This window comes from Pyrus communis, chromosome 3 (assembly GCF_963583255.1).
Source record: "Pyrus communis chromosome 3, drPyrComm1.1, whole genome shotgun sequence".
Taxonomy (NCBI): Eukaryota; Viridiplantae; Streptophyta; class Magnoliopsida; order Rosales; family Rosaceae; genus Pyrus; species Pyrus communis.
Genome location: NC_084805.1, coordinates 21,268,862 through 21,279,086, shown reverse-complemented (window position 1 = coordinate 21,279,086; position 10,225 = coordinate 21,268,862). Strand labels below are relative to the sequence as shown.

At 37.7% G+C, this 10,225-nt stretch overlaps 1 protein-coding gene across 1 annotated transcript; it reads right to left on the bottom strand.

Moving 5' to 3' along the window:
* Positions 1-446: 446 nt before the first annotated feature.
* On the bottom strand, positions 447-3,916 carry LOC137730050 (interactor of constitutive active ROPs 1-like). The gene is made up of 3 exons (XM_068469116.1): positions 3,675-3,916; positions 2,150-2,229; positions 447-1,758 (listed from the first exon to the last, which is right to left on the bottom strand). The coding sequence occupies exons 2-3, from the start codon at positions 2,161-2,163 to the stop codon at positions 663-665; spliced, it is 1,110 nt and encodes a 369-aa protein (XP_068325217.1). The 5' UTR covers positions 2,164-2,229; positions 3,675-3,916; the 3' UTR covers positions 447-662.
* Between the last annotated feature and the right edge of the window lie 6,309 nt (positions 3,917-10,225).

Genomic DNA, 10,225 nt, shown 5'->3' with positions numbered 1-10,225 from the left:
CAACTTTGGTAACAAGTAGCATCCTTACGGTGAACTGTCCATTTGTTTGATGTGTATGAATGTCTAAAAGATTTACATATTGAATGATTTTCACATATGTGAACTTTAGTTGATGACAAAGAAAACAAGCAGTTTCGATTATAATGTTCATACGGTGAAATTATGTTTTCATAAGTGAAGGGAAAGTAGGCTCATCTAAAGGGGAAACACAAGCTTTCAATATTTAAAGTGAGACGTCTTGAGTTCAATTGTAAGTGAGAGGTCTTAAGTTCAATTCTCGTCAAAAGCGAATTTAAACCACATTATTGCTAGCTCATTGTAAGACTAAGCCCACCCCTTCCCCCTAGTATAGATAATATCGCAAAAAAAATTAAATTAAATTAAAGTAATGTTCAACGAAAGAGCATTTTCTTTGTCTAGCATCACAGGAAATAAGGCCCTACTCATAAACTGAAATAAAACATGTCGAGATCATTTAAACAATTCTACAAGACTCTGAAATTACGAGGAAAACAATGCCTACTACGACGGCGGATCCAAAACGCACTGCCTACCGAATCTGAAACAGTAAGAAACTGTTTTGCCACTATCACACATCAACGGAAAAACAGATTTTCAAAGTTAAACACGAGTGTGGGCGAGAGATACAAAAAAAAAGAACCCTATCTCTGGCCTTTCTTTTTCCACAAGTCACCGAACATTTTTTTGCCGGAGCCCTTTCTTTTACCACTACCGAATCCATCGTCCAAGTCATCAGCTGGTGACCCCACAAAGCCCGTGTAGCCACCAGTTGATGGCTCAATTACTCTACCATTTATCTCCACACCCCCGGCAAGTACAGCAGCAGCAGCATCTGCTGCCTTTCTCCACTGCTCTGTCTGCACTCTCATCTTCTTCATCTCCGCTTCCAGTGCTTCCCTTGCTCTTTCCGTTGCTTGCAGCTTCTCGTTCAACTGACCTGCATTTCCCTTACTTACTTCCAGCTCTTCTTCAAGCTGACTTAACTTCAAGGACATTTCCTTCTCCTTTTCTTGGGCAGATAAAATATTTAATGCCGCTTCGTTTAGCTGATTCTTTACACCCTGACTTTCTTCACCAGACACTTCTAACTGCTTTGCCTTCTCTTCCAACTCAGCTCTTAGCATGTTTATCTCATCATTCTTCAAAGCTAGGTCACGTAAGGCTGAAAGTTTCTCTGCTTCCAAAATCGATGCTGGTTCTTCTGATTTATCAACTTGTTTGGTTTCATCTTCCACCTGATCAGTCTCACTAGGTTCAACCATCAGCTCAACTGTAACTTTTTCTACTGGGACTTCAAAAACATCAGTTTCCTTTTGGATGTCAACTGGAACTTCATCAGAGGAATAACTGTCCGTTTTGTTAGAATCTTGAATTTCCAATGTAGGATGCGTTTTATGGATCTTCGCTGGCTCAGAAGTCACAACTCGTTTCTTAATTTTCTTTTCCAGTTTCTCTTGTGCTTCTTTCTTTGCAGCCTCAGCTGAAGCCAACTGCTCTTTCAGTATCTTTAGCTCTTCTTGTGCTTGCCCAAGCTGAGATTCCAAATCAGCGAGGCGCATTCCAATTTTCTTTTGGTTTAGTGGATCAGATTGTGTACCTCTTGGGGAACGGCGATCCACTCCTAGCTTTGGACTTCGGTCAGTTATTGGTCGATGATGGAGTGGATCTGAATCAGAGCTTGATGTCCTGAGCTGATGTGAGCCTCGAGGAGACGGCCTTTGAACCATTTCAGAGCCCCTATTCCTCAAAATCAAGACAAGAATTTTCTATCAGATATTTATTCCATTTTTATATGTAATCGCATCTCTCAGGGTAAAGCTTAGGACATGTATAAACCACTAGAGCTCAAATAATGGCCTGATTAAGCAAAAGAACCTTCTAGACACAGAATACAGATCACATTTATAATTTTGATTGGTTCTGTTGTCAAGTTATGCTGCATAACTATGAACCATAATGTACTCGAAAATGATAATCATCAGACCACCAAGGTTAAGAAGGACAAAAAATCTACTACATAACATAACCTTTATCTTTAGATTTACACTGAATCCACAAGATTCAGGAATATACATAAACACATACACAAAAGTCAAACCCAGATTACAGATAAATAGCATCCTCTAACCTTGATCGCAGCATTTGTTGCGCTTAGAAGATTGGCTGGAGAAAAGAGATATAAGGACTAGTAAGTCGAAGGCTTGTGTTCTGCTAAGTTGTGATCATAAGAAAAAAAGTAGTTAGAATAAAACACATAACTAAGATAGTAACATAAGAACGGTATTTGAAATATAATGCCGTACTACAGATTAAAGACTCCATGCTCTTGCATATCAATGCCTACACATATTGAGGCAACGACATTCAAATATCCCTTGCTAAGCACAAGAGGCAGCATAATCTACAAGCACAGATGAACCCATCTGCAAAAATGATGTGCTAAACATGTGACATGTTTCCATCTTCGGGTGCTCTCTGCTCATCAGAAGATACATGTGATTGCAGATTTACACACCAAATGGTCCTAGAGAGAGAAAAAAAAAAATGCAATGCATTTGAGTGGTTACATAACTCAAGGCTTTATCTCACTTTTACAAAACCCCATGTTCCTCAAGGACTGCATATCTCTGCTAGTATGCTTCTGGGACAGTGCGAAAGCATTCTTAAAAGTCTCTCTTTCCCCACATTATCAAATGCAGGCATATTTTTCAACCTAAAAGTTCAAACTATTTCTTGGGGTTGAAATGTTGCAGTGGCAATATTGTCACTCGGCATTTTTGGCTCAAAAATTGCATCCACTTTTCTTTTTTTCCCCTGAAAAAGATCATAAAATGTGCTGGAAAGTTGAAAACTAATGTGTCCTATGATGTTCATTATCATATTACAAGATTGTATCAAGCAATAACCATGCATGACTAGCTAATTTCGTATTGCTTAGAGTTAATAGTAGTTGAAGAATGTAAAGTCCTACTTCCGAAATCTTACCAAAAAAAAAAAAAAAAAAAAAAGACATTTGATCTAAACTACTTTTAACCAAGGCCTTTTGTGGTAGAACTTCACACCTGCCGGCCTTTGCATCGGTGTTGATTAGCAATGGGCCGCTCACCCTCTCTGAAACTCCTAACAATTATTGATCTTAAAGCCTTCAAATTGACACCACTAATCTCATGTACTTTATAAGAGGTGACTTAATTACTGATCTAGGGAGTACAAATTTCCTACCGATCAGCATAAGATTGAAGCATACAAACCATCAAGGATTCTCAGAATCTTAAACATGCAGACACTGCATGTTTTAACCGAACTACACTCCTTTTTTCAATTGTAATTTTACATTTTCTGGAGGGTCCGAAATTCCGAAGGGAAGTAAAAATCATAAGAAAGTGTACCTCACACTTCCAAATTAAGACAAAAAAAAATGCCTAGACACAGATCCTTGAACAATAAGGGAAACAAAGTTGTGAGTCGTAAGATCTCAAAATTGTAAGCAAATTTTAGATAGTCACTAAGAAATCAGCTAACAATTAAACACCCCACTGACACAAAATGTGACAGTAAAGGTAAAAGAACAAAATCAAAAAAAAAAAAAAAAAAAAATCATATATATTGAGAAAATACTAGTTATAAATGGGCAAAAGAAACATAATTTTCACCTTGCAGATTCCAGCAAAACAATGGCAGTTGCTGAGCTAACACTAACACTAACACTCTCTTTTGTGATCTGAGTAGCATCTGAAATGGAAGAAGAACTCCACGAAAGACCTCTCCTTTTGAATATTGGGGGACTACAGAAAATAATCCATTTGCTAGAAAATGGTAAAGGATGGTTTTTTGAGCTCAACAAGTTGGGTTTTGGTGTTAAAAAGTGACAACTTTTTTTGAAACATGAAAGACTAGGCGGCCATCAACCTAGAGAGAGAGAGAGAGAGAGAGAGAGAGGTGTGTTGAAAGTTCGAAGTTTGAATTAAAGGTGAGTGAGAGTGATAGTGGCGCATTCAGCTTTTCAAGAAATGGGTGCGAAGAAGAGGACAAAGGAGTAATTTTAAAGAAAGGACTGCTTAATAATTCAATGTGAAAGTAAAGGATCTTGGGAAAATCCAACCCGTTCGCTCTTGTCTTTTTGTCTTCTTTCGAACTTCTTCAAAGTTCAAACCTTTTTTTGTTAAATCTGTGGACGTTTTCTTCTTGTTTCTTTAATGACAATGCGTGCATTTTGACCATGCATGTATATATATATATATATATATATAAACATGCATTTTGACAATGTGCATGCATGTAAATAGACAAGTTGGAATCTCCTTCTTTGTCTTCCTTCATTCCAAACAATATAACCAAGGAAATAATTACTCAAAATAGTTATTTACGCACTTATTTTTATCTTTTACATACTTTTTGTAATCTTTTATCATTCATTTTTTTTATTCATTTCATTCGGCGGCAAAAAAGTGTTTTATAACCAAACTTCAAAACCAAAACAAAAAGGGGAGTTTCTTGTGCACATTCTATCTACATTTTTCACATTCTAGAGATATCAAAAGTTATTCAACTTTTATTCCGATTCTCTCTTGTAATGTGTATTTTATATTATTGTAAAATTACTTAAAATACATTGGATGTGAGAGTGTTGAGATAAGAATTGTATAACTCTTAGCAGAGAAATGTTAGGGAAACTCTTTCAATAGTGAGATTTTTCGTACTCTTTGCCACCTCACAATTTGACGTCAATTTCTGTGCCAAAATTATAAAACATTGTGCTAAAAGCATGAGGTGACAAAGAGGGAGTAGGATTCTCTCCTCTCTTTTTTTTTCCTCCTCTCCTATTTGAATGGTCACGGTTAAGTTACGTCAACATCTTATATTAATTTTTTATAGAAAAAGAAAGACAAAATAGAGAATGTGAGAAGAGGGAATGAAAAGAGCAGAGAGATGCAAAGAAAAGAGGAGAGAATTCTAGTCCGACAAAGATTCTATAGAGAGTTACGTGCCGTTAACATTTCTCCTCTTACTAAATCCAAAACACAATAAAATTGCTCACCATCATTAATTTGCGGTGAGCATTGTCACCAAATTTATGCCGTTAAATTAAGTAGTACGTCAATATATATAAGTCGTTGAATTTAGTTTCTGAAATTTGTGCGGTGATTAGATTCAATCAAACTCATGAAACAAACATATTGTTGTAGTAATGTATCTTCACTGCTCACTAAAGATGGTGAGCAAATTCGTTCTCAATTCTAAATTGCAGGGGAGTCTATACTCTAGGCTTAACACAATGCCACTTAGAACTAATAATTTGTTTATAATCTTTACAGTACTCATAATTTCATAATTATTAGTGTATTGACCCCACTCATATTTCATATTAATAATTTCCTAGGTATAATCATGGTTTTAAATAAAAGATAGTGTCACGTTAACATGACTGGTACTAATTAACAATAATTCAATGGGGTCACACTGTCATTACTCAAGTGTGCCTTATCGAACCAATGATTTTTTCCTTAAAAAAAAAAAGATGACAAATGGTGATGAAACATTATTATCCACTTTTTTCAGTCTAAAGGAAGTTAGTTGAGAATTGCATCATACTCGAAATCACAATTAAGCAAATTCATGGAAATATTGAACCAAGACCTCTCATTTTTTCTTTAAAAAACTGTTGTTCGTACTTTTCCACTGAACCAAGGAAACGTGCTTATTAATATGCTTCATATGGAGGCAAGTAATGGAGTTTATTAATGTGCCATCTGAAGGAAACGTGCTCCATATGGAAGCAAGTAATGTGTTCATAACAAAATACAATTTGGTACGATTACACAAGAATCAAAACCTGTTGGCTTAACTTGGCTCCTACGCCTCAACCTCTTGGGTTCCATTGGTACTCACATTCTAAAGTTTTTATACCATATTTTGGATTCAATTTGCTACGAAATTTAAATGATATTGGCTTGAAAAAATAACTAGATGCAGTACCTTTGAAATCGCAACAGAAGACGTAACGTTTGAGATCATTATATGCAACGAAACATTTGATATCCATTTGTTTTCTCTTTCTTTTTTATTCGAATTTTGGCATTGAGCATTAGCATTTGCATCTCTAGATAACACCACATTCTTATTGAAAGTAGATGGGATTGGTTCTCAATCACTCATTTGTCCTAAGTCAAACCTAAGAACTATTGAAATTAGATGGGATTTGGCTGCCTTCCTAGTTGATATATAAATTTGCAGCCCCCAAACTTTGTTTAGAGAAGACAAATTAAAGTTGGATTCAAATGTTATACTTTTTTAAACAAGCATATTTTGAAAAGAAGAGATATTATACTATCAAATTAAAAAATTACAATGCACAAGCAATTGAAAAAACAACATATTCATCAGCCTAAATTTCAAGAGACATTGCAGTGAAGAGTAAATGTGACATCCCGTCCCGGAAATATCGAAACGTACATTTGAAATTACAAATTTTACCCCTAGTTCGTTATTTTACGTGTAGTTTTGTGTTGTGTGGTGTTTTAGGACCACACACACTCATACACCCCGTCTCACTCTCCCGTGTTTTCCTCTCCCTCTGTCTCTTTTCTGTCACTTCTCTCTCTCTCTCTCCTGAGCTCCATCCATTCTTCTTCTTCCTTCTGAAAACGTACGGACAACACACACATCACCCAAACCTTGATGGATCGAAGGAACCAAGGGCATTTTTGGACTCGTGAAGCTCGTACGAGTGCAACCATACCATTTTCAGGTGAGAAATCCTTCGTTTTCATGTCGATTCGAGGTAATCCGATTTAGGTACTGTTCATGCAAACTTAAACTAGCATGTTTTTGGACTTTTGAAGCTTGTAGATGTCTTAGTGAGGTCCCAAGGAGTCTCGGAGTACTTCGTTGGAGAAGTTTGGACGTCGGGAAAGCTTGGTTCAAAGTTGGCCGGAACTTTCGAGGGGTTTTCCGGCGAATCCACGGCGAGTTAGGGGTCAAGGCAGGTATGGATGTGTTCGTCTCGTCAATACTTTCATTTTGATATATAGTACGTCGAAAATGGTTAAGAAATGAAGAAGTTATGACACTTTGAAGTTTACCCAGAAATTCCGGCAAAACACCCACCGCCGGCGAAACCAGTCCGGCGACGCGAGGAAGAAGACGCGCGCGTGGGCAGCGCGTGAACAGGGTGCGTGGGGGCGCGTGAGAGCTCCAAATTGAGTTCTGAAAATTGTCACGCGTTCGTGACGTCGTGTAGATCACCGTGGTATATTCATACACCCAAATTGAGCAACGTATGAGAAAGTTATGGACGAATGTTTGGTGTATGTGCGTTCAATAACGTCAATTTGGTTACTTTTTGTATAGGTGAAAATATTACAGAAGAAGAATGTAACCAATCTAGGGGAGGCTCAGGGACCTACGAGACGTCGATGTGATATGTGAGTGGGCAGTTATTTTTCAGTATATATATATACGTATGCTTGACGTATTTTAAAAGAAATACGAATTAAATATCCTGTCATATATGCATCATATTTTAATATGTGCATTACCATAATTATGCATACTGTTGCATGGTGCTGAGAAGGCCCAGGTAAGCTACATTTGAAATACATTTGATATACGTACGAAATACATTTGATATACGTATGAAATACGTTTGGGGATACGATTGAAATACTATCATCACATGCATTAGTAGTGGCATACATTTATATATGTGTATTTGGTGCTGTGGGCGCACAGGTAAGTGCCAGGTAAGTGGTATTCATGTTTGTATGCAGTAGTAGTTTGAGATGTTAGAGAGCTCATAATCTGCACCCCCGGTGTTAGTGCTCCCGCCCGAGGCCAGGGCACAGCCTTCACGTGTATGTTCACCAGCACCGCATGCTCGCCTTGGATCCAAGTTAGGTGCAAGCCTGTCGTACAGACCACATTAGGTGGTTCCGACTTGTAGGTGACCCGCGATTTATCGCACAGCTTCACGTGATCGTAGCACTAGAGCATATATATATTACACCCAGCCTGTCGTACAGACCACGTTAGGTGGTTCCGACTCGTGTGCAGATTCAGTTATTGAGTTGAGATTGGAGCTCTATATGCAGCCGTACAGGTCACGTTAGGTGACTCCCGGCTGCCAGATTATATGTTATTGATGTGAGTTATGCTTGAGCACTTACATTTCATTATGAGTTTCCGACATGGCATATTCTTGAGCATGAATGATATACCCTTGAGCATGTTGGCATATTTATACATACGTATATATGTTTATTTCTCTGGAAACTATACTTGTTTTACGGCGATGGGTTAGTATATTTAAAGAAAAGAAGGTTTTGAATACGTTCGTTTTGCTGACCCACTCAACTTTGTTTTGCGCCCCTCCAGGTTTAAGATATCAGAGCTTGGTGGCTACGAGGAATCCAACGGTGTTCTGACAGAATGGCCAAAAATTAGGACTCACCTTTGGGTGTTTTATCTTAGAAATTGTATCTTTAAAGCTTCCGTACTGTGTAAATGGTTACGTCACTCTCACGTGACGGCCAGCATGCCCTCCTTCGGGACGGGGTATGTCAGTTGGTATCAGAGCCTAGTTTCAATCTTGGACATCTTGAGAAGTTCTAGTGAATTCTGTCAGAACTACACCGCCTCGTAGCAAACCACGTAGTTAGAGGAACTTAGTCTCCCTGATTTAGCTGTTGGGGGAAATTATTATTTTGGTGATTCAGTATATTATCTAAAAGGGATATTTTAAGATAGGTTATGAGTTGAATTTGAATCACCTTATGAAATGATGAACCTGAGGGAGCAAAGTGATGGATTAACCAATTGGAAAAGATGTTTTAGATTATGCAAGTCAAAGGAATCTTCCTTTTGACAGAAGGGTTGAGACGACTACCTGGTTTGAGTTATGAACTTGTATCCTGGTGGAAACAGGAGTATAATTCGTTGTCACCGGAGGAAACAGCCGATTGAGAATTGTTTAAGGACTTGTTTAAAGAAAAGAATTATTCCTCCGGCATATATGGATGATAATAAGCAAGAGTTTGCGACGTGAGACAAGGAAAGCTGACGATCAATGAGTATTATAGAAAGTTCTCAGACTTGCCTCGTCCCATTCAAATATTGCTGCTATTTTGATTGAAGTGTTATATTGTTTTAGGCTGGGTGGCATAAGGCAGTGGTATTTTGGGTGACCACTATCCATTGTAATTCTTACCAGGAATATACAAGATGTTGTTGAGCCTTGAGGACTCTGAGAACATGTTCAGCGAGAGTAAAGAAGAATGATAAAAGAATGGGAATCAAAAGAGGACGATAAAGTTAATGATTCGTCATATCAAGAATATAGAAAGATTCGGAACTTCAAAAGAAGTGAAGCTAATTCTAGTTCTTTTGGCAAAGGTTTTAATGCCATTGACCAGAGGCGAAGTGATAGATGTATTGGTAATCCCAGATCTCAGAGACAAGGTGATTTTGGTAAAGGAAATGTACCTTTGTGCTGTAGGTACAATAATGGACACCTTTGAGAATGTAGGTAAGAAAGCATTGGACGCTTTACAAGTGGATAGATGGGACATAGAACTGCAAATTATGTCCAAAGCCAACAGAAGCCTTAGCAGTCTTCTTTGCCATAACTGGCGCCGATCCAGCAAGTTCCTGGATCTATTAATTATGGTCAGTTAGGCCGTGGTGTACACGAGCGAAGTATTTACACTAATAGAGGTTGTGGGAGACGACAATAAGCCCAGGGATGTGTTAACCACACATCACTGCAAGATACTCAGAATTATTCGGATTTGATTAGGGGTACGATAATTATTCTTAATGACTTAGCTAGAGTCTATTTGTTAATAATGTAGAAATTTTACGTTATTAATGTTATTGCCTAGAAGGTAGTAATTAAACGCGGTTGAGACGTGTGTATGTATTTCCCCAACGAGTGGCAAAATAGTAATATTACACCCTCGAGAGTTGTTGCTTACTTATCGAGACAACGATGATTTATCAGTATTGCGGGCTGCAGACCGTAATATTAATAACTTATTCGTGGATTCGTTAAGCAAGTAAACCGGTAGGTTATCCTATGTTAGTATCGTACTTATTCAGAGTGCTCAGTAATAGTAGAGTATGTATTGATGCTAGCTACTTTTGTTCCATTAGATTGTAGATTTCGATGTTATTCTAGAGCATATTATGTTATTTACAGTGATGAGTT